Genomic DNA, 25,685 nt, shown 5'->3' on the forward strand with positions numbered 1-25,685 from the left:
GAGTCTGGCTAATGGCTTGTCAATTTTGTTTATCTTCATGAAAAACCAGCTTTTAGTTTTGTTGATTTTTGCTATGGTCTCTTTTGTTTCTTTTGCATTTATTTCTGCCCTAATTTTTATGATTTCTTTCCTTCTACTAACCCTGGGGTTCTTCATTTCTTCCTTCTCTAGTTGCTTTAGGTGTAGGGTTAGTTGATTTATTTGACTTTTTTCTTGTTTCTTGAGGTACGCCTGTATTGCTATGAACCTTCCCCTTAGCACTGCTTTTACAGTGTCCCATAGGTTTTGGGTTGTTGTGTTTCCATTTTCATTCGTTTCCCTGCATATTTTGATTTCTTTTTTGATTTTTTTCTGTGATTTGTTGGTTATTCAGAAGTGTGTTGTTTAGCCTCCATATGTTGGAATTTTTAATCGTTTTTTTCCTGTAATTGAGATCTAATCTTACTGTATTGTGGTCAGAGAAGATGACTGGAATAATTTCAATTTTTTTTGAATTTACCAAGGCTAGATTTATGGCCCAGGATGTGATCTATCCTGGAGAAGTTTCCGTGTGCACTTGAGAAAAAGGTGAAATTTATTGTTTTGGGGTGAAATGTCCTATAGATATCAATTAAATCTAGCTGGTCTATTGTATCATTTAAAGTTTGTATTTCCTTGTTAATTTTCTGTTTAGTTGATCTATCCATAGGTGTGAGTGGGGTATTAAAGTCTCCCTCTATTATTGTGTTAATTTCCCCTTTCATACTTGTTAGCATTTGCCTTACATATTGTGGTGCTCCTATGTTGGGTGCATATATATTTATAATTGTTGTATCTTCTTCTTGGATTGATCCTTTGATCATTATGTAGTGTCCTTCTTTGTCTCTTTTCACAGCCTTTATTTTAAAGTCTATTTTATCTGAAATGAGTATTGTGACTCCTGCTTTCTTTTGGTCTCCGTTTGTGTGAAGTATTTTTTTCCAGCCCTTCACTTTCAGTCTGTATGTGTCCCTTGTTTTGAGGTGGGTCTCTTGTAGACAGCATATATAGGGGTCTTGTTTTTGTATTCTTTCAGCCAGTCTTTGTCTTTTGGTTGGGGCATTCAACCCATTTACATTTAAGGTAATTATTAACAAGTATGGTCCCGTTGCCATTTACTTTGTTGTTTTTGAGTTCGTGTTTATAGACACTTTCTGTGTTTCCTGAATAGAGAAGATCCTTTAGCATCTGTTGAAGAGCTGGTTTGGTGGTGCTGAATTCTCTCAGCTTTTGCTTGTCTGTAAAACTTTGGAATTCTCCTTCATATCTGAATGAGATCCTTGCTGGGTACAGTAATCTAGGTTGTAGGTTATTCTCTTTCATTACTTAATTATGTCCTGCTATTCCCTTCTGGCCTGAAGAGTTTCTATTGAAAGATCAGCTGTTATCCTTATGGGAATCCCCTTGTGTGTTATTTGTTTTTTTTCCCTTGCTGCTTTTAATATTTGTTCTTTGTGTTTGATCTTTGTTAATTTGATTAATATGTGTCTTGGGTTGTTTCACCTTGGGTTTATCCTATTTGGGACCCTCTGGGTTTCTTGGACTTGTGTGACTATTTCCTTCCCCATTTTAGGGAAATTTTCAACGGTTATCTCCTTGAATATTTTTTCATGGCCTTTCCTTTTGTCTTCTTCTTCTGGGACTCCTATGATTCGGATGTTGGGGCATTTCATATTGCCCAAGAGGTCCCTGAGGTTTTCCTCATTTCTTTTGATTCTTTTTTCCTCTCTGCTTCATTTATTTCCACCATTCTATCTTCTACCTCACTTATCCTATCTTCTGCCTCCATTATTCTACTGTTGGTTCCCTCCAGAGTGTTTTTGATCTCATTTATTGCATTATTCATTATATATTGACTCTTTTGTATTTCTTCTAGGTCTTTGTTAAACATTTCTTGCATCTTCTCAATCCTTGTCTCCAGGCTATTTATCTGTAACTCCACTTTGTTTTCAAGATTTTGGATCATTTTTATTATCATTATTCTAAATTCTTTTTCAGGTAGATTCCCTATCTTCTCCTCTTTGGTTTGGTTTGGTGGGCATTTATCATTTTTCTTTACTTGGTGAGTACTTCTCTGCCTTTTCATCTTGTTTAGATTGCTGTGTTTGGGATGGCCTTACTGTATTCTGGTAGTTTGAAGTTCTTCTTTATTGTGGAGGTTCCTCCCTGTGGGTGGGGTTGGACGACTGGCTTGTCAACGTTTCCTGGTTAGGGAAGCTTGCATTGGTGTTCTGGTGGGTGGAGCTGGATTTCTTCTCTCTGGAGTGCAACAGAGTGTCCAGTAGTGAGTTTTGAGATGTCTATGGGTTTGGTGTGACTTTGGGCAGCCTGTATATTGATGCTCAGGGCTATGTTCCTGCGTTGCTGGAGAATTTGCGTGGTATGTCTTGCTCTAAAACTTATTGGCTCTTGGGTGGAGCTTGGTTTCAGTGTAGGTATGGAGGCTTTTGGATGATCTCTTATTAATTAATGTTTCCTGGAGTCAGGAGTTCTCTGGTGTTCTCAGGTTTGGGGATTAAGCCTCCTGCCTCTGGTTTTCAGACTTATTCTTGCAGTAGCCTCAAGACTTCTCCATCCATACAGCACTTATAATAAAACTTCTAGGTTAATGGTGAAGAGATTCTCCACAGTGAGGGATACCCAGAGAGGTTCACCGAGTTACGTGGAGAGGTGAAGAGGGAGGAGGGAGATAGAGGTGACCAGGAGGAGAAGAGGGGGACTCAAACGTGGAGAGAGCAATCTAGCCAGTAAACACTTCCCTATGTGCTCTCCACAGTCTGGAACCCTCAGAGAGGTTCACGGAGTTACATAGAGAGGAGGGAGGAAGGAGATAGACGTGAGCATGAGGAGAAAGGGGGGGAGCAGAGGAGAGAGAGAGATCTGGGCAGTACTCTGTTCCCTACGTGTTCTCCGGTGCCCAGAACACCCACAGAGATTCACAGAATTGGGCTGAGAAGAGAAGGAGGAGGGGGGAGATAGAGGTTCCCTGGGGGAGAAGAAAGAGAGTCAATAGGGGGAGAGAGTAATCAAGCCAGTAATCACACTCCTGAGTAAAAATAGGTACTAAAGATTGGGTTCTTAAATGTACAAAATTGATATCAAATACTATAAAACAAAGATTAAAAATCTAGAGTAGAGGTTAGACTCTTAAAAAATACAATATTAAAAAAAAATCACAAAAAGTATAAGATATGTATATCCTGCTGCTGCTAAGTTGCTTCAGTCGTGTCCGACTCTGTGTGACCCCATAGACGGCAGCCCACCAGGCTCCACCATCCCTGGGATTCTCCAGGCAAGAGTACTGGAGTGGGGTGCCATTTCCTTCTCCAATGCATGAATGGGAAAAGTGAAAGTGAAGTCGCTCAGTCGTGTTTGACTCTTAGCGACCCCATGGACTGTAGCCCACCAGTATCCTCCATCCATGGGATTTTCCAGGCAAGAGTACTGGAGTGGGGTGCCATTGCCTTCTCTGATATGTATATGCAGTTTGCTTTAAAAAATAGGGTCTTTTTTTTGCAAGGTAATCGTGGGTTATATAAAGGAAAATTAAAGGTGTAATAGAGGACCTAAAGAAAAAAGAAAAAAAAATTCAAAAATTAGAAAAAAAAGATAATAGTAAAAATATATCCAGGACTTTCTCTGAAGCTGTTGCGGGCAGCGTGGGGTCAATTCAGTTTCAGATAGTTCCTTGTTCCTGCTTATTATTTTCAAGATCTATAGGCCCCTTTCAAAGCAGTTGGTGTTAACTACAGGGATTTTAAACTGTTGCAACCTGTCACTTCCAAAGCAGTTCCCTCTGTTTATTTGGATTCTGTTTGCAGGTCTCTTCAGTGTCTAATTTCTGCCCTGACACAAGGGGGCAGAGGTGGTCTCTTGAGATTCACTTGTTCAGTCTGCTGTGGGGAGGGAGGAACACTGCAAACTAATATCACTGGCGTGTGTGTGGAGATCTTGCAGTGTCTCGGCCGCACTGGGTTTGCCCCCGCTCATGGCGTGTGTGTTTTCCCAGTCTACCCTGCTCAGGCTTCAGGTTATTGTGCTGGGGAGTGGGGCCTGAGATGCGTGCACTTCCCAGGTCTAAGCTGCTCAGGTTCAGGTTCTCGGGTACTCCACAAAGGCGCAGACTCGGTTGGGCCCATGGTTTGGTCCAATCCCCGGTCGGAGCAGCTCAGGCAGCCAGGTTTTGGTGAGCGCAGTGCGATTTATCACCTCCCTGGTCCCAGCCTCGGTTTCTGGGCAGGCCCGGCTCCAGTGTGCCTTGTGTCAGTTCTGGGGAGCTAGTCTCTGGCTACGACCCTCCTGGCGGATGTCAACCATCCGGAATCTCAGGAAGTCTTTGCTCTCTGGTGCTGAGTTTGCCCCTTTCTGGCTCTGGCTGGCCCTGCCTGCCTGCTGTGTCCAGCGGGGGATGGGGCAGTCCGCAGCTGGCTAGCTCTTCTCTGGTATTGCTCAGTCTTTTGTTCTGTGAGCGGGCCAGCAGTGCCTTAGATTTGGGCTTTACACGGGATAGTTCTCTCTCTCTGTCTATCCCTTAGTTTAGGTTGCTATCTCATGTCAGCTCCCTCAGATTGCCCTCAGGGCATTCAGGCCTGGTCCTTACCCAAAGCAATGCTGCCTGCTCCTTTCCATTCAGCCCCCACTTGCTGGTGGTGGATGCGAGCCTCTGGGGTACTTCTCTGTTGGGAGTTGCCATTAGGCACGTAATCTGTGGATTTTATTTATTTATTTTTACTCCCGGTTATGTTGCCCTCTGAGATTCGAAAACTTCCCCCAAACCTGCCGGTGAGAGGGTTTCCTGGTTTCTCCTCCTTTACAACTCCCTCCCTGGGACAGGTCTCCATCCCTAACTCTTTTGTCTCTCTTTTTATCTTTTATATTTTGTCCTACCTCCTTTCGAAGACAATGGGCTGTTTTCTGGATGCCTGATGTCCTCTGCCAGCATTCAGAAGTTGTTTGTGAAGTTTGCTCAGCGTTCAGATGTTCTTTCAATGAATTTGTGGGGGAGAGAGTGGTCTCCCCATCCTATTCCTCTGCCATCTTAGCCAATCCGCCCCCCCTCCACAACATATATCTTTGATTCCTAAGAGCTACTTGGAGGGACTGTGGTTTCCCCCACTTCTAGCACCCTCTCCCACCTCCAGGATTCTCTGGGGCAATAATGATCTTATCTCTTTTCAGGGTAAATACACTGAAGTCATATAGAAGGAGTTCTCTCAAGTATCCTCATCAACTTCAAACTCACCTCCCTAAGGCCTGACTTTCCTCCCTTTGTCCTTTCACTAGGTTCTCTCCTCTCTAAAGGATAATCTCTGGATCTGTGGCCTTAATTCTTTCCCCTTTACATTCTTTCTATGGATCATCTCCACCACTTCTTTTTCCCTCTTTGCTTAGCAATGGTATCTTACACCTGTAATTGCTACTTCAACTCTTTGCTTCCCTCTGGCTATAAACACGCTCAGAAAGAAACACAAAATAATGCTTTTCCTTGATCCTGTTATGTTCTGCACTATCCAATGCTCTTCTTCCAGATTTCTCTAAAGGCAAAGCTATACCCTTGCTACTCAGGGAGCTTGTCAAAAACACAGAATCTCAGACCTCCTGCTCAGCATGTGCACTTCACACATGGTCTCCAAGCAACTAATTAAAATTTGAGAAACTCTGGTCTACACGGAGTCTGCTTCTACATGACTTCAACTTAATTCATTCTCCTGAAATCTCAGCCTCCGTTTCCTCACGTGAACACATTCCTCCCAAACTGAAATGGCATTAGAAGTTGGAAACCTTCCAGTGGACTCTCTATGAGGCTGTGGGTTCGTTGGTCTCCCCATCACACCCCCTACTCTCTCCTTCTTTCCAGTTCTCTTGTTTTGTCCCATGTGACACCATCCTGGAAAGCAGCAACGTTTCATATGACATCAATTTGCACACATTTACAGCTGAGCACCTATGCCCACGCTCCTCCACAGAGGATAAAACAGCTCTGCATGCCCAGGGACCTCAGTTCTGAATGTCTTCCTGATAATGAGTAAAACAGGAAGGGGGGGAACTCTGCTGTTCTTCTCTGACAAGTTTTGGTGTCGGAAGCTCACTTCAAATTCATCGTCCATGTCAAATACTCTCCCTTTATCTAAAGACCTTCATTACTTATTGCAGCCTTCCTGCACAGATCTGTGCTTCCTTTCTTCATTTCCTCCCCTACCCTCTGCCTCTCTCATTCTTCATTCCTTCTTGCCTCTTATTTCTTGGCCTTCCTTAGGTCGTAGAGTATCTTGAAACAGAACTAATAATTTGCTTTTGGTCGTGTGTCACATGGAATCTCAATTCCCTGAGCAGGGATCGAAACTGCACCGCCTGCATTGGAGCATCTTAACCAGACAAAGTCTTAAACTTTGGACCACGAAGTAAGTCTAAGAACAAATAATTTAGCTCCTTAAACTGGATTCTCAATGTAATCTGTGGTAGACACCTGATAAGATGCATAATTGCCCTCCTTTTCTCGTCTTTTTTCTAACTACCCATCTGACAGGTGATATTCTTTGCCTATTAGAATGTATCAGCATTCCCATTTTCAATCAATGTTCTGTCAAATGATTTTTCTGTAAGACACAGTTCTTACCTTCTACTTGTCCATTTAATGTCTTTTTTCCTCTTTGACCAGCAGTTCCAGGTAAATGATCCACATACTTCTGTGGAAGGCTCTCAGAGATACTCTGTTAGAATGAATGATAACAATGAGTTGCATGAAGCGTTCCTAATCCGTTTTGAAGAAAGTACCCTACTTTTAACCCGGTTAAGACAGGTTTTGCCAAGATCCCACAGTCGCTATGTGACAGAACCAGGAGGCTGAATTCAAACACGGTGCTGCATCATCAAGCAGTGGCTGCCGCATCTAAGAGATCAGGCCCTTCTTATCTCCTTCCATGGCTGCCACCTTCAAACAGGGCACCGTTACTTTATGTTACTTCAAGTATGGCTGCCATAAATGTACTCTGCACGTCCTACTTAAGCTATCCAAAATGGTTTGCACTCACTAAAACATCACTAAAGCTAAGTGCTGTTATTATAGCCCCACATATTTATTACTATTTCCCATGTTTTTGCTTCTCTTGAAATGTTCCTTGCAGATCAACCTGACAATCCAAATGTAGTAATATGTTCAAGCTTCAAGCACTATCTTGTCAACGTCAATGTGGTAAAAAACCACAATCAAAATGAAAATCAAAACTACAGTGAGATACCACCTCACACCAGTCAGAATGACCATCATCCAAAAGTTTGCTGCTGCTGCTGCTGCTTAGTCGCTTCAGTTGTGTCCAACTCTGTGCCACCCTATGGACTGAGGCCTGCCAGGCTTCCCTGTCCATTGGATTCTCCAGGCAAGAATACTGGAGTGGGTTGCCATGCCCTCCTTCCCGACTCAGGGATCAAACCCAGGTCTCCCACTGAAGGCAGATTCTTTACCGCTCAGCCACAACGAGATACCACCTCACACCAGTCAGAACTGACCATCATCCAAAAGTCTACAAACAATGAATGCTGCAGAGGGTGTGGGGCAAAGGGAACCCTCTTGCACTGCTGGTGGGAAGGCAAACAGATACAACCACTATGGAAGACGGTATGTAGGTTCCTTAAGAAATTAGGAATAAAATCACCATATGACCCAGCAATCCCACTCCTAGGATATACCCTGAGGAAACCAAAATGGAGAAAGGCACATTCACCCCGATGTTCACTGCGGCGCTACTTATGATGGCGAGAACATGGAAGCAACCTAGACGGCCATCAACAGATGAGTGGATGAAGACGTGGTGGTACATACATACAAAGGAGCACTACTCAGCTGTAAAAAGGAACACATCTGAGTCAGTTCTAATGAGGTGGATGAACCTAGAACCTATTATACACAGTGAAGTCAGTCAGAAAGAGAAATACAAATATCATATACTAATGCATATGTACGAAATCTAGAAAGATGGTACTGACGAATTTATGTGCAGGGCAGCAATGGGGAAACAGACATAGAAAACAGACTCAGAGACACGGGGGAAGGGGAAGAGAGGAGAGGATGAGATGGATGGAAAAAGTAACACGGAAACTCACAATTCCATATGTAAAACAGATAGCCAATGGGAATTTGCTGTATCACTCAGGGAACTCAAAGAGGGGCTCTGCAACAATCTAGAAGGATGAGATGGAGAGGGAGATTGGAAAGGGGGGTTTGGGAGGGAGGGGACATGGGTGTACCTATGGCTGATTCTTGTTGATGTCTGACAGAAAACAACAAAATTCTGGAAAGCAATTATCCTTCAATTAAGAATAAATGAATTTTCTACAATCCTATTTGAACATTCACGTGGTTTACTGCTTCCTTCCTTGTAAACAGCACACTAATGACTCTAACTTCTTATCTATGTCTTCCGCAATGGCAGGTAAAGATGAAAGGAATGATCTAGATGTAAAAAAAGGAGTAAAACTATGATTATCCAGGTTGAAGATTTAAAAGTTTTCAAATACATTTATGATGATCAAGCAGGACTCAATATTAACATTGGGAAAGAAAAAACAAACTAAGAAAATCAAGTAACCACAATGACTAACGTTTCGATATGGAAGAATTTACATGTTAGTTTCACATGTATAACAAAAAACTGACATGGTAATTTAACACCTATAAATACTGAAATTAATCAAGTTTCTTAAAAATAACATGGAATGTACATGTTGCTAGAGATATTTTTAAAAGAAAAAATATCTTCCACAGATAATTTTATAAACTCTGGTGGTAATTCTTCTTTCCTTATGATTTTATAGTAACAAGTAGTCTATATAAGAAAAAAAGCATAAATCGTGATTTCATTCATTTAATGTATGTAATTACCCATTATTTGCTGACATTCAGAAAAAAGAAATCAGAATCTCTCCAGAGGAAAAAATATACTTCTACATTTTTTCTTTCAGATTGTTGCAGCTAAAAATTTTCTCATTTAATGAAGAGAGATTAAGAATCTCATTTATAAAATTATAAATGATAATTTTAGTAAAAATAATAGATAAAATGCTTATTTATTTCCTCTTTATTTTCATAAAGATCTAAAACACCCACCAAGATTATAGCAAACAATAAGATAAATTAGGTAAGTAAATTAAGTATTTAGCGTCAGACACGACTGAACGATTGAACTGAACTGGTTAGAAACCACAAGAAAGAGAAGGGCTAAAAATTCTTAATTCATAATACACCTCCTAAGGCCTAAAACAGGGCTCATCTTGAATTGTCTCTAAACGAAAGTTTCGCTAGGTTGAATAGAAGACATCGCTTCATTAATTTCAAAGTGAGAATTTCTTTAAAATGAGAAATCACTTCAAATTTAAATGAACTTCCAGAGGGAACTATATTCAAAAAACATATATACATACACAAGTATAAACAAATCACGTTGCTGTACACCTGAAACTTACACAGTATTTTAAACTGACTACACTTCAACTGAAGGAAAAAACAAGAACCACCACCAACGTCGAAATCAATCACCTAAAAAATAAGGAACACATTTTCTTTCAGTTCTTCATAAAAATCAGCTTTATGTCATTCAAAAGAGTATGAGCACTGTTTTTTCACGACCTCACTTTCTCTTCTTAAGCTGACTTTGAAATTATTTCTCACATATTTATAATATAGAGTTCCTGGTCTGACTTACCCCACTATTTCTGTTGTGTTTGTATAATAATCTGCCTCATCTTCACCCTCATTCCATCTTATATTCACCTTGTCCTTCTTAAAGGAATTCTTCCCCTTCATCCTCCTCCCCATCTTCATATTCATCTAGTTGTTTTTCCTTAGTGCTTTGTAATCCTTTTCTTTCATAACGACATACTTAGTAGGCCAATATTTATAAATCTGAATCATGCACATGTATGGCTCTTATTATCACACCATTTCGTATCGTGACTTTGAGGGCTTCTATTTCTGTGGTGGGATCCTTTTTGTCATCATAAGGATCAGGGGAATGGTATGTGAACAAGTACAGGGAAAGAAGAGTTACAAACAGAACAACTTACCTTTGTACGACCAAGGCCTCCTACAGACTTGAGAAGTTTTGGAACAGGCTCAGGTGATGGAAAGGCAGGATGACAGATGTCCTCAAACCAGGGTGATGGTTTGGGAAATGTTTCAATCACATCTTCAACGTTACTATCAGAATTATTGTCCTCAGAGAAAGTTGTACTCTCTGGTCTCAAAATGCCACATTTTGCTTTTACTACAGTGAAAACAGGAGAGAGTATATGAGAACATGTGTCATTTCAGATCAGAGAATAATACCAGGACAGTCTTCAAATAACTTACTGTTTCTCTTGGATTGCTGAGAAGGCTTCATTACCTTTGTCAACTCTGATTTCACGACATGCTGGAGAAGAAAATAAGAGCTTGAAGAACATAACAAGTATCAACCTGAATAAAAGAATTATAGCATCCCCCATTCCTCTATGATCTAACACAAAGAGCACAGGCTCTGGAGTCATTCAGATGTGGATTCAAATCCCAGTTCTGCCACTGACTGACCTTCTCATGGGGAAAGGATTATGACAGATGACATTAGAAGCCCCAGATGTTCCTCTCCTTACCCCTAATTGACAGCTATACAAATACTATGACAGCCACTAGATTACTTTCTCTACCAAAATGTTCTAGAGTGATCATTTATCCCTGGTAGTTTAGAGGACTACTGAAAAACTAAGACATTTAAATTAATTGCTATATTTTGAAATTTGCTTCCACGATTAATAGATACGTGAATTATCACTTCGGAAGGGAAATATGAAAGTTTAGGTTTTAGCAGAATTTTATTGAGATGGGCTAGAACTGCAAACAGGATAAGCTACTTCCATTCTGTTTGTCAAAAAGCTAGAGACAAATGAAACGGGGGGAAAAATTCAGCTGCTTCTAAGAAACAGGGAAAAAAACAAGGTTAAACAGTAGGGCAATGATCATGAATAAAAGCTATAAATACTCCAAACTGAAAGCCATAAGCAAACATGTTCACAATAGAGGCAGAGAGAGATGGACTGAAAGAACAGACACTGAAGAAATGTGTTCTGCAAGGAAAAATTAGGTTAACAGTAAATATTAAAAAAAAATTTTTTTAAAAGGTAGAGGAGGAAGAAGAAAGGAAAAAGTGAGACATTCCTAGTCAAGAACAAACTTTACGGAAAAAAACCATAAGTATAATAAGGTGTGTGAAGAAACACATATATTTAGAATGTATATACATCAGTAATACATCAGTATTCTTAAGGATATACTATGAGCAAAGCTTCTGTTTCATATGATTTTATTAATATATTTTTATGCATCTACACTGTTCTTCAAATTTTATGAAAATATCAACATCAGTTCAGTTCAGTTCATTGCTCAGTTGTGTGCCACTCTTTGCAATCCCATGGACTGCAGCCTGCTTCCCTGTCCATCACCAACTCCCGGAGGTTTTACAAATTTATGTCCATTGAGTCGGTAATGCCATCCAACCATCTCATCCTCTGTTGTCCCCTTCTCCTGCCTTCAAACTTTCTCAGAATTGGTATTTTCCAATGAGTCATTTCTTCGCATCAGATGGCCAAAGTATTGGAGCTTCAGCTTCAGCATCAGTCTTTGCAATGAATATTCAGGACTGATTTCCTTTAGGATGGACTGGTTGGATCTCCTTGCAGTCCAAGGGACTCTCAAAGAGTTTTCTCCAACACCACAGTTCAAAAGCATCAATTCTTCGGTGCTCAGCCTTCTTTATAGTCCAACTCTCACATCTGTACACAACTACTAGAAAACAACAGCTTAGACTAGACAGAACTTTGCTGTCAAAGTGATGTCCCTGCTTTTCAACATGCTGTCTAGGTTGGTCATAGCTTTTCATGAAAGGAACAAGTGTCTTTTAAATTTGTGGCTGCAGTCACCATCTGCAGTGATTTTGAAGCCCAAAAAAAGAAGTCTGTCACTGTTTACATTGTTTCCCCAGCTCTTTGCCATGAAGTGATGGGACCAGATGCCATGATCTTAGTTTTCTGAATGCTGAGTTATAAGTCAACTTTTTCACTCTCCTCTTTCACTTTCATCAAGAGGCTCTTTAGTTCTTCTTCAATTTCTGCCATAAGGGTGGTGTCAACTGTGTATCTGAGGTTATTGATATTTCTTCTGGCTATCTTGATCCCCGCTTGTGCTTCATCCAGCCTGGCATTTCACACGATGTACTCTGCATATAAGTTAAATAAGCAGGGTGACAATTTACATCCTTGATGTACTCCTTTCCTGATTTGGAACCAGTCTATTGTTCCACATGCAGTTGTAATTGTTGCTTCTTGTCCTGTATACAGATTTCTCAGGAGGCAGGTCAGGTGGTCTGGTATTCCCATCTCTTGAAGAATTTTCTACACTTTGTTGTGATCCACAGAGTCAAATGGTTTAGCACAGTCAATAAAGCAGAAGTAGATGCTTTTCTGGAACTCGCTTGCTTTTTTTATGATCCAGAGGATGTTGACAATTTGATCTCTGGTTCCTTTGCCTTTTCTAAATCCAGCCTGAACATCTGAAGTTCATGGTTCACGTACTCTTGAAGCCTGGCTTGGAAAATTTTGAGCATTACTTTGCTAGCATGTAAGATGTGTGCAATTATGCAGTAGTTTGAACATTCTTTAGCAATGCCTTTCTTTGGGATTAGAAGGAAAACTGACCTTTTCCAGTCCTGTGGCCACTGCTGAGTTTTCCAGATTTGCTGGCATATTGAGTGCAGCATTTTCACAGCATCATCTTTGAGGATTTGAAATAGCTCAACTGCAATTCCATCACCTACACTAGCTTTATTCATAGTGATGCTTCCTAAGGCCCACTTGACTTCGCATTCCAGGATGTTTGGCTCTAGGTGAGTGATCACACCATCCTGGTTATCTGGGTCATAAAGATCTTTTTTGCAGAGTTCTGTGTATTCTTGCCACCTCATCTTAATATCTTCTGCTTCTGTTAGGTCCATACCATTTCGTTCTTTATGCTGCTCATCTTTGCATGACATGTTCCCATGGTATCTCTAATTTTCTTGAAGAGATATCTAGTCTTTCCCATTCTATTGTTTCCTCTATTTCTTTGCATTCATCACTGAGAAAGGCTTTCTTATCTCTCTTTGCTATTCTTTGGAACTCTGCATTCAAATGGGTATATCTTTCCATTTCTCTTTTGCCTTTTGCTTCTCTTCTTTTCTCAGCTATTTGGAAAGCCTCCTCATACAACCATTTTGCCTTTTTGCATTTCTTTTTCTTGAGGATGATCTTGATCACTGCCTCCTGTACAATGTCACGAATCTCCATCCATAGTTCTTCAGGCACTCTGTTTATCAGATCTAATCCCTTGAACCTATTTGTCACTTCCACTGTCTAATCATAAGAGTAAATACTACATGAAACTAATTTCAGAACAGGAAAACTAATTTCACAACAGAACGCTTTACCTTGGTTTTAAAATCTAAGACTTCGTTTGATGTAGGCCCTAAATCAAAGCCAAGTTTGTTGGGAAACCTTTAAAGCAAAAACTTACAATAAAAATGAGTGAGCTCATTTCCTTGAACAAAAGAAAAAAAAGCAAGTGAAAGTTTGTCTATATATTAAATGAACTTTCTTGACATGAATAAAATTTGGCCTGTTTTAAAACAGTTTTTAAAAATTTTTTTTTAAAGATTTCTTGATGTGGACCACCTTTAAAGTCTTTACTGAATTAGTTCCAATGGTGCTTCTATTTTATGTTTTGGCTGTCTGACCCCGAGGCATGTGAGATCTTAGCTTCCCTGATCGAGTATCGAACCCACACTGCCTATATTGGAAGATGTCTTACTAACCATCTTAACCACTGCACCCCCAAGGAAGTCTCCATAAAAGTTTTTCGTTACCTATTTCTGCTTGCATCTCTCCCAACCTATGAAATATCTAGTTAACACTCATTCTTAGTTTCCATAACAGAGAATGACAGCCAGTATATCAGCAGAGCCTAAAAATAATTTGTTTTCACCAGAAGTTCTAATAGCTGATCTGAAAATCCAATTGATGGATTGAAATAATTCTTGTTTGCCCAAACTGGAATAAACTCGATGACTTAAAACAAAGTGGAAGAATAGGCTTTTCCTTCTCCATTGTCTCTTCAAGGTTCAGAGACGAATCTGAGTCCATCCAAAATGGGAGTCTTGGTCCGTCAGCAGGGTCACCACTTACTGAGATGGCACCACTTCTCTCCTTTACTCTAAGAGGGAGCACAGGGAGTTTCCCCACAATGTCGAAACTTAAAATGTACATAAGTCACAGAACTAATTTATATCTTTAACTTATATGCTCCATGGGCACTTCTCAGTCTCTGCTGAGGGCCATGGGAGTGGACGTGGGAGCCAGGAAGGCCAACTGTCAAATCACAGGTCAACTCATTTTAACCAGGGTCAATTTACTAACCTTCTGAAGCCACAGTTGCCTAATTAAGTAAAAGTAGGACACAGCTACTTTACAAAGCTGCTGTGATGACTCTGTGAGGTCACAAATGTTAAGCACATAATGCAGTGTCTAACTCAGAGTAGAAAACTCAACAAACATTAGTTTCTCTTCCCCATGTTCCCTTAGTTAAACATACAATTTAAAACATCCATGAAATCCTACCTCCTTGAAGAGTCCTCTCAGAACTCTCACCCACTATTAAAGAAAAAAGCAAAATACATTTTAAATCAACAGAAGAAACATACAGAATATTAAAACCCCATGACCGATGCTTTGTTTAAAAGTATTCCTTTCAAACCGCACCTGGAGGCCACACTAGAGGAAGGGAACAGTGTTTGTACTATACTCGTAGGCCACTAATACCTAAGAACCATTCCTCCCCTTTATAGTTGTCAAATGCAAAACAAAAAAACAAAGAAAGAACTGCTGTTTACGATGACCATAATCCTAACCAAACTCAAGACTGACAGAAAATGATACTATACCATTAATAAAATCAGTACTATAAGCTGACAATAGCACACTTAAACAGCAGAGTATTTCTGGACTTCTACTCCCTGGAGCAGTGAACAGAGCCTACAGGTGTCTTGCTGGGACATAACACAACTTCTCTGGCTCTTCAGTTCACAATGAAAACTCCCTATCACAGGGAATCTTGGTCTACAGGCACTGAACTTCAGAGCGAGGTAAAACATCAGAAACAAAAGTCTTCTCCTCCTGGCCCTCTTTCCAAAGGCAAGAGAAGTATGAAAGATGTAGTGATTCCAGGTTTAGAAAGGATAATCTCTTGAAAGGCAGGTGGGGGAGGGCACACAGGTAAAGGGGCTCAACTCAGTGGTGAGAATGGGGACTAGACCTGTAGTGGTGAGCATGAAGTAGGGTACACAGAAGCTGAACTTGTAAAAAAAGTTCCATATATATATATATATATTTACACATATACACACACATACACATACACACTAGTATGTTTAAAAAGAATCTCTTAAGACTATCTTCTTCCATCACACAGAGCAGGATGGTCCAAAGAGGGCTGTGTACTAGTGAGGGATATCATTATATCAATCCTCCCCATTATATGGCAAATGTTTATAGAAATCATGCATTTTCAGCTTGGAAGGCATACATCATCACATCCTAAGCTGATGAACAAGGGGAGGGAGGGAAGGATGGAGGGAGCCATGGACTCTGGTGCTGTTGGACGACATTTCCCAGGGGTCGTCATGATCTGATGCTGGAGGGATGACTCACATGCAGTGACTCCATGGGGAGAGGAGCACTGCAAGCTTGAGCCTGGAGGGCAGAGGCAGTGATTTTTAAATGTTTGCACCCTGTGACATCAGAACAACACTTAGTACACAAAAGACACTTGAAAGTTATCTGTTTAGTGAACAAAGGAACAGAAAATAAGCATGTTTTCTTTGAAAATTTTGTTTAGAAAAATACAGAAATTAACCAGAGAAAACCCTATTCTGAGCGTACTGAAGACCAAGACACTGTCATCTCTGTATCTTCTCTGACTCGTGTATTAAAACAACCTACAGTTCTTTAATAGATGTTTTTGTTGTTCAGTCACCAAGTTGTGTCTGACTCTTGTGACCCCATGGACTACAGCTCATCAGGCCCTTCTGTCCATGGGATTTCCCAGGCAAGAGTACTGGAGTGGCTTGCCATTTCCTTCTCCAGGGGGTCTTCCCGACACAGGGATCAAACCATATCTCCTGCATTGGTGGGTGGATTCTTTACTACTTAGCTACCTGGGAAGTCCCCTTTGATTAGATAGAGGTCTATTCAGTTAAAGGTATCCTTGGATACCCTGTACAATGTGCTAGATGCTACATCCACTGGACCTAATGCTGTTTGTGTTAATGCAAAGTATTTTTGTGCTTTTATTAGAAACTGCAGAGTCCCAAGTTGTTCTATTTGAATATCTATTATGATAATCTTTTAACTGATGGCAAGAGAACATCTTGTTCTTACAAAACTATACTGTCATGACAATTGTCCAACACACAAAAGAAAATATCTAGTCCTAATGAAGTCAACCTATCTCACTCTCTCTGGATCTGTAAGGAATGAAGTTGGTAATCTAGATCTGATTGGTACAACAATAGGCAAAGTAACTGGTTCTCATCAGCCAGACATTGCTTTTCTGCCTTCTGTACTATTGGTATGTATCTTTCAGAAATAATCTCTCACTACTATGCTGCACACTGGCTCAGCTTTGCAGTTATTGTTTATCATTTCTTATCCTACCAGGAAGGGATTATTCAAGTTCCCAGTTTTAATGATGGTAACTATTTTAGTGAGACTAATCACTGCACAATAACTACTAACTATTCATTCACTAAATGCAAACCATTTCTAAAAATGAAAGTTCACTTTCATAAGAAGTCCAATCTGCTATACTATGACTATAGATGAAATATACATCATACTCACTTAAATTTTTTTTTCTGATTTACACAAAGATCTAATATAGAACTTTAGGGGCCATATTTAATAGATGGATTTCTTTTCAGACGATAATGTCTTTGATGTTAAATCACCTACAATTAACTTCTTAAAGAATTCTGAATACTAGAGTATAAAGAGATTAGTTTAAAAAATAAAACGCACATGCAATTTACACTAATTTTTTCCTAGTTCTTTCATTATTGAAACTTCCTCATTCCTACTTTATCTATGGTAGAATCACCAAGAGTAATTCGGTATCAGATGATGTACCTGGGTTGCTATTTTCAGGAGAAGTTTTAGGTCTCTTTTCTTTATATTCAGAAATCAGTTGGTGAAAGCTATGTATTAAAAAGGTGATAAGTAATATTTTAACACTGATATGAAAAACAACTACCAAATTCTTAGATCATTTCAGACAATTTCAGCAATAATATCAAAACTTCAATTGTCCCATACATTTCAAGTTTCTAAGTTCTATAAACTTTTATTTAGCATGTAGTAAACGAGAAAGTAAAGGTATATTGTCACCCTGCTTATTTAACTTATATGGAGAGTACATTATGAGAAATGTTGGGCTGGATGAAGCACAAGCTGGAATCAAGATTGCCGGGAGAAATATCAATAACCTCAGATATGCAGATGACACCACCCTTATGGCAGAAAGTGAAGAAGAACTAAAGAGCCTCTTGATGAAAGTGAAAGAGGAGAATGAAAAAGCTGGCTTAAAGCTCAACATTCAGAAAACCAAGATCATGGTGTCTGGTCCCATCACTTCATGGCAACTAGATGGGGAAACAGTGGAAACAGTGACTGACTTTGTTTTTTTGGGCTCCAAAATCACTGCAGATGGTGATTGCAGCCAAGAAATTAAAAGACGCTTACTCCTTGGAAGGAAAGCTATGACCAACTTAGCATATTAAAAAGCAGAGACATTACTTTGTCAACAAAGGTCTGTCTAGTCAAGGTCATGGTTTTTCCAGTAGTCATGTATGGATGTGAGAGTTGGACTATAAAGAATGTTGAGTGCAGAAGAATTGAACTGTGGTGTTGGAGAAGATTCTTGAGACGTCCTTGGACTGCAAGGAGATCCAACCAGTCCATCCTAAAGGATATCAGTCCTGGGTGTTCATTGGAAGGACTGATGTGGAAGCTGATACTCCAATATTTTGGCCACCTGATGCGAAGAGCGGACTCATTAGAAAAGACCCTGATGTTGGGAAAGACTGAAGTCGGGAGGAGAAGGGGACGACAGAGGATAAGATGGTTGAATGGCATCACTGATTCAATGGACATGAGTTTGGATAAACTCTGGGAGTTGGTGACAGACAGGGAGGCCTGGTGTGCTGCGGTTCATGGGCTCCCAAAGAGTCGAACACGACTGAGAGACTGAACTGAACTGAAAGGAGAAAGAAAAGGAAGATGAAGTCGTCCTGAACTCAGGGCAGTACAGCTCCAATAATTAACTAGATTTAGCTTGGCATACGAAAAATCTCTCAAGCTTGCAAATCCTAGCTCTATAACCAACTGCTCTTTGTTCCTGGAGGAGTTGCTTCTCTATGGTTCAAAGTCTTCCTCTACACAACTGGGATATTACCACCTTATTTCACAAGAGGATTAATAGGATTTAATGAGATAATATACCCCCAAAATGCTTGCAGAAACAGTCAAAGAGTGGAATAATTTCATCTTCAACTTTATTGCTGTAACTACTTTGGAATTCCAAGTAAATCCCAATGTGTGCTTTTTCATACTTTAACATTCAAGTGTTGCATGAAACTTATTAATTCTGGTGATTAGCTGTTCTTTGTGGTTTGTAATTTAGGGAATCTCAGCTCTTATATAATGTGTACCTAAATTTATTTATAACATATGAATTTACTACATTAGAGAACATAATGATCCCCCATTATTGCAGCTAATTACACCAAGAGCAGAAAACTAATCCCAATCAAGACCTGGCCTGGACCACTACTCTTCCTTCTCTAACTACTCAAACTCTGAACCAGCAGATCTTTCTGACAATGATGTTTAATCTCTATGTTCCTCTCCAATTCACTTGGAAGACATAACGCTACTCTTACAGTGGACACTGGCAAGTTCTATACAGGGCTTACCTCTCTGAATTCCAACTATTTTACTTGAGATTTAGGGATTTCTGCTGAATGGGTTCCTTATGGGGCAGATTCTGAAAACATTTAAGGTGGAGGCAGATAGGAATCCGTTGAAGATTTTCATTATTACAGGAAACAGATCCCCTGAGGGGCCAAGCATAATTAGGGAATCTCAGGCAAGCTGGCACCCACTACTCTGGAAAGGATGACAGGGAACCTGTGACCTAAGAAAAGGTGTCTCCACAGGACAGAAAGCTGCCTTGAGGTTCAAGTCTAGATACAAAGGAGAAAGGGAAGTCTGCTCAATCCCTGCAGGAGCTTTTGATCCTCTCTGACAGCCTAAAATGGACCCCACTGACATCTGCTAGCAGAAAACATAAATAAGAGCCTCAACGGCACCTCATCGTGAAGATCTAGGCTTACATGTGGGCGCTACACAAGGTCTCTGAGTGAGGAGGGAAGCTAGGAGGCCCTGCTGCCCGAACTGGGTGCTGGTGCTTTGCAACAGTGACTGAGCGACGAGCATACGTATGACAACAAAGGAGCTCTCACTCTGAAGTTGACGTGTGCATCACCTTAAAGGCTGGGGAACCTGGACCCACAGGGGCGGCCTGGGAGCAGAGGTCAATCGTGAGCCCACTGCAGGATGAGTTTCTTTTTTTTTTTTTCCTTTTAATGTGATTTTATTAAAGGTCTTTATAGAGCCACATCCAGAGTCCAGATCCAGCTGTCAAGCAGATCCCGTCAAGGCCAGCTGTAGCAGCAGTGCTGCAGCAGTAGAATCAATGCAAGCAACAAAGTGATGGGAAAGAACTATTTTCTCCCCTCCAAATGACTTACGGAAGAGGACTGTCTCGTTGATCTTAGGGAATCTGCCGGGTTCTTGGAAAATTCAAGTGGAACTGTATAGAGAGGCAAGTCCTCAAGGGAAAACACAGGATTTTCTGCTCAACTAAATATTTCAAGACCCAAAGAACTAGTTAGAAATATCACAACTGTGATACTATTCGTACGCCATACTGAGAGGTCACACTTGGAATGAAACGGCTAATGTCAAGCTTTCTAAGGATCAAGGTCTGCATGTCCTGAGATAAAGCACCCCAAGCCCACAGCCAAGAGTAACTAATTGGCCTTTGCTTGGCTTTCAGCTCTTGAGGGGGAACATCTCACCACCATTCTCCAAACTGCCTGCACCAAACCGGAACTCTCACTGGTCACATAGCAAGTAACAGTTAAAATTATTTTTGGCTGCAGTTTAGTGAGAACTGGCATTTTAATGTGAACACTTACATATTAAGACCACTAATACCAGCAAACTCTTCTGCAGTCCGTCTAAAAATATCTTGAGAAAAGATGTCAACACCTTGCTGAAGAAGAAGTCTGACGACATTTGGTGATTCAGACTTGATAACAAGCATGAGGGCTGTTCTAAAACAACAGAGAGATGACTTCAGCCTCAGGAAGTTGAATTAACTTAAACAGTTAATTTGAAATGCCTTACCAAGTGAACCCCTTGCCCTTTCATGAAGAACTGACCATTTACAGGCTCAAGTGTTCATCTTTGTAAATTACCTCCAAGGCTAAAATGAAGGGACGGAAAAGAAGCCTCCTGTCCCACTGGGATGCCAGGTAGCAGCCCTTACGGGGACTTCCCTGGTGGGCCAGTGGATAAGACTCCAGGCTCCCAATGCAGGGGGCCTAGGTTCCATCCCTGGCCAGAGAACTTGATCCCATATGCCACAATTAAGAATTCCCACAATGAGGACCCTATGCAGCCAAATAAATAAATAAATGTTTTTTAAAAACAATAATAATGTCCTTGATGGACAAGAAACGATGCTGAGGTCACTTATCTGAGGCAAGTGACTATTTAAGGGATGAATTCCCCATTACCTCCGTAGTCTGATAGATTCGGCCTCAAAGTCAGCTAGAGGTTGGGTTAAGGAAAGGCTACTTGCAGGCTTAAATCAAAAATATTGATAATAATGGGAATAAGAATAGTCATGGTGGCAGTTAATGATGTGGACAAGCATGTGCTAGGCACTAAAAATGAAATACTATATATAAAATCTTTCTTAACACAGGCACCTTTGAAAGATGCATTACTATTTGCCTTTCATATCAGGAAGCTTATTTGCTGATCATAAATAACCCTAATCGGTAGGAAACCTAGGAATTGAACCTAGTCTGAATCTAAAGCCCATCATTTTCATCTGTATCGTCCATCTCTGACTTGTCTTTGTTAAAGGAACTGTTTATCCAATCAAAGCTGTCTTTCTTCCTTCTACCTGCATTAAAAATGAAAATATCAAAACATACTAAAATGAGAAAGGATAAAAACTGATGAGCCCACAAGATCTGGTGACAGTGAGTAATAATGACGTTTTTGTGGCTGTTGTTATTTAGTCGCTATGTTGTATCTGACTCTTTTGCAACCTAATAACATCAGCATTCTTCAAACAAAGTAATTTAAAGCAAAGAGTTATCCAAAAGACAAAATCAAGTCTTTTAGTTTACTATGCATCTTTTTAGAGGTTAAAGAATTCTTTTAAAAGAATTAAGAAACCTGATACTGTCAAGAGGTAAACTAAAAAGCAGAATCCATATTTCATAAAGCTAATAAAACTAATTTGAAATCCCTCAGCTATTACAAGATCTACCAACCAAACAAAAAACAGGTTGCATATGACATCAGTCAATATTATAAAGGAATATGAATCCTGCTATATATATATTCCTGCTATATATTGTTCATGATTCCCAGTCAGAATAATTGATTTTCTACCTAAGTGATGATGTGTTGATCACAAATCAATCCTCTCATTCATTTAATCTTGATATTACCATCCTAGAACCGCACTGAGAGTTTTAAAAAGAAAAAGAACAATGGTACCTTTTTATCTTATCAACCGCATGTATATTTCCTTCTTTCTTTACTAAAAACTCCACCATTTGCTCTCTCCTTTCTTGTATCCCAAGTAACAGTGGTGTCAGGTCATCCTGTAAAACAGGGAATACCATTTCTAATGCACACAGTTAACCTATTTCGAAACTGAAATTAAAATCGTGCCATAGATTCTCTGAACTTAAAAATAAGTGTCAGAAAGTAAATGAAAGAGGGCCCCCCTCCTCCTCATCGCCCTGTGCACCTTGTTTCTCTTTAATATGCTCCTCCTCTGGGCATTCCCTGGTGGTCCAGTGGCTAACAGTCCAGCTCCCCATGCAGGGGGTGCGGGTATCACTTAGCTGCTGTATCAACTGCGTGTTTTAGGAACAATGCTGAGGCAGAAACATATAATACTATCTGTAGCATGCATAACCTATCCAAGGATGACCATGAGTAAACTCAAAAGGTTTACAGACATTCCAGTGGGAATATTCTTCTCTACATGAACATGCAAAGAGAGAAACTTTTTTTTTTTTTTCAAAAAATCAACTGTGGGAACCCTGTTTTAGTGCTTTCTCAGAAATGTCTTCTGGAATTTAATCTTACTCATTCTCTCTTCCTTGCTTGCTCTTTCCACTGCCCTTCCTGAAGTTCGACGTTCTGGATGACAGGTCAGCATTAGCTAGATGCTAACTGCATGCAGAATGAGCGCCCTCCCCACTTTATCTTCAAAGACACTTCTTGATGACTCTCATGTGATTACCTCCAGACCACCAGGAGGAAGCTTCCAAAATCCTACAGTTCTGGTGTCTGTCTTACTTTACTGCTCTTAGTTAAAGATTGCAACATAAAATTACCAATAAATACACGCTCAACATTTTCTCAGGGAGTTGCTCTTCCATGAGCTCTCCCTGCGCTGTCTCTTATAATCCTGTGTGTTTGTGAAAATTATTCAGTGCGAAACCACCACAATCAACTTAAAAATTCTAATTTGAAAAATTCAATCCCGCTCTTAAGAGATTTTTTAAAATATGAAATCGATTATAGATTAATTAGACTGTCTTTAAAACCTTCAAATATTTATCAAAATAAACTATCAATCAAAAATTGGAAACTCAAATGCTTATGGACAGAAAGCTGATGATCTGAGTAAGTGAAAAAGCCAGGTGACACCGGCAACCCCGAAAACACATGTCCCATACAGAAAGGGTGGCCTCTGCACACAGACCAAACAGTAGGATGGGCTCAAGGGGGTCCAGATTTGGTCCCTGGAGAAGCCTGAACTGCAGACTTCTGCATGAGCCTCCTAAATTTGAAATGTTGACTCAATGTGTGTAGGTAAACTAAACATATCCAAGGGCCATGTTTGGTCTATGGCCCACTTTTGGTTTTATGTTTGCTGTTTCCAAACAGGTGGGTGTAAAGCAAATATTTGTATGTGAAACCATTCCTTTCTTTAGTATCATATGTTTCACAAAATAAGCGGGTCCCAATATGTAATAAATATGGCTATTAAGACTCATAATTCAAGTAAACATAAATTCTTTTAAAAATATACATAATTCACAGTCAAGAATGTTTCCACTGCCTGTTGAAACTACAGTCTATCTCTAGAATTCTTCTAGATTGTTAATCAAATGGATAATGAATTCCTAAGCCCACTGAAAATAAATGCTTGAAACAATTCCCCTCTGTACTAACTTCATGGGTTTTAAAGCTCTCATCTGCTTATGCCAGGGATCAGCAATTCTAGCAGACACACTGCAAGAGTCTGTCCTGCTGCTGCTGCTGCTGCTGCTGCTAAGTCGCTTCAGTCGTGTCCGACTCTGTGCGACCCCATAGACGGCAGCCCACCAGGCTCCGTCGTCCCCGGGATTCTCCAGGCAAGAATACTGGAGTGGGTTGCCATTTCCTTCTCCAGTGCATGAAAGGGAAAAGTGAAAGTGAAGTCGCTCAGTCGTGTCCAACTCTTAGCGACCCCATAGACTGTAGCCTACCAGGCTCCGCCATACATGCGATTTTCCAGGCAAGAGTACTAGAGTGGGGTGCCATTGTCTGTCCTGCAGCTGACACCAAAAAAGGCTCATGCGTTACTATGACTGCAGTCAGGAAAACCCTGTTGGTAATGAACATCTGTTGACCTAATGACCTGGATGATAAGAGAAGGTGCAAAATCCTTAAAGGGTCAGACTCTACAGACGAAGTGACTTCGCCATGAGCAAATCTCTAAAGACTCTCAGAGTGTCACTGAATGATGAGTGGTTGGAAGGAAAAGGAGTTATCGTTCAAGTCCATAGACACTGCCAAGGATACTCCTTTTAATGTCTCAAACACAGGGGCAGCGAAAAAGTCAGGCTACTGTTGTTGGAAAGGAGGAAGCTGATGGAAGTAGCTAGCACTGATCAAACTCCAACGCTTCTAGAGACTACTTTCTTTTGTGAAGGGTGCATTTAGAAATTACATGTGTTCACTGCATAGTTATTCATCAAGGATTGGATCAGAATCTCAAGGGAATAGTTCTAAACACACATGTCCAAGCGTTCCTGGATTTACTCAGTCAAAATCTTCAGGGAACAGCCTAGGCTTGTAAATTTTTTTAGTAAGTTTTTCCAAATAATTTTGGTTCACCAACAGAATATAGCTGAGACTTAGTGCAGCAACCACTCCAGACTCATCTCTTACTCACACGGCCAATTCCTTCTCTTACATGAAGGTCTGAATAAAAAAGAAAAGTGTAAGAGATAAGAGTCATCAAAACTGCAATTTTTTAAATTTTCCTGGGTAAACAGTGGTAGAACAGGGACTAGTAAACCCAAAAGGCAACCTGATCTCATTATTTATACACCCCTTACTTCCTTCTCATCAAGACATTCTAGATGGGAGAGCAGAGTCTAGACTCTTATCTAAGTGGATGGTTCCGCCAGAACAGGATAATATATCAGTTAATTATTTGTTCTTCTCTCTTAATTCCCACTTATTCACCACCTGTTCACTGCCACTCTGTGTTGCTCAGAGTCTTCTTAAAACTGGCACATAGGTAAGTTTACAATTCACTCACATTCTTTTTCAAAATAACTATTATCCCTGAAAACTGAAAAGCATCTCACAGAAATATATAAACTGAAGGTAATAAAAAGCACAAACCAAAATCTCGGGACTTCCGAGGTGGTCCCATGGCTGGGTCTCAGTGCTCCCAGTAAAGGGGGCCTGGGTTCGACCCCTGGTCAGGAAACGAGATCCTACATGCTGAAACTAAGCCCAGCACAGCCACATAAATAAATATTAAAATAAATAAATCCTCTTCTTGGCATTTCCCAACTGCCAAAATTCCAGCTTGACTTGCTCTTTTCACTTGCTCGCTCCTTTTCCTTTCCTTTTACCCTCTTAAGACTTGGGCAATGAGAGAGAAACCGCGTTTATATAAATCATTTTTCATGACATGGGAATTTGTGAACAGCAGCAAGATTTCTATTATGTTGTAAAACGCTTTCGTTATATTTGAATTGTAAGACAAAGTCTACTGAGGCAAATTTTGCTTTACTGTGTTATTTCAGACTGATTACAAAAAAAAAAAACTTAAGTGGGGGAAAATATTTGGAAAATGTTTTACCTTTAACAAGTGCAGTGGTATCACAAATACCGGCCATAAACACATAAAGGAACGCTTTACTCTCTAATGCTTAAGAAATATCATGATTTAA

General features: G+C 40.1%; 1 protein-coding gene across 1 annotated transcript in view; it reads right to left on the reverse strand.

The window, feature by feature from the left end:
- Positions 1-14,519, reverse strand: part of LOC145532135 (ankyrin repeat domain-containing protein 26-like) — a 31,475-nt gene extending 16,956 nt beyond the window's left edge. Inside the window, exons 1-5 of the mRNA XM_081556565.1 lie at positions 14,491-14,519; positions 10,364-10,424; positions 10,078-10,277; positions 6,635-6,728; positions 4,619-4,723 (exon numbers count right to left, since the gene is read on the reverse strand). Coding sequence (XP_081412691.1) covers positions 4,619-4,723; positions 6,635-6,728; positions 10,078-10,277; positions 10,364-10,394 — 430 coding nt within the window. The 5' untranslated portion in view covers positions 10,395-10,424; positions 14,491-14,519. The remainder of the gene's footprint in view (positions 1-4,618; positions 4,724-6,634; positions 6,729-10,077; positions 10,278-10,363; positions 10,425-14,490) is intronic.
- Between the last annotated feature and the right edge of the window lie 11,166 nt (positions 14,520-25,685).

This window comes from Giraffa tippelskirchi, chromosome 13 (assembly GCF_054371585.1).
Source record: "Giraffa tippelskirchi isolate mGirTip1 chromosome 13, T2T-mGirTip1v1.2.pri, whole genome shotgun sequence".
NCBI classification, from domain to species: domain Eukaryota; kingdom Metazoa; phylum Chordata; class Mammalia; order Artiodactyla; family Giraffidae; genus Giraffa; species Giraffa tippelskirchi.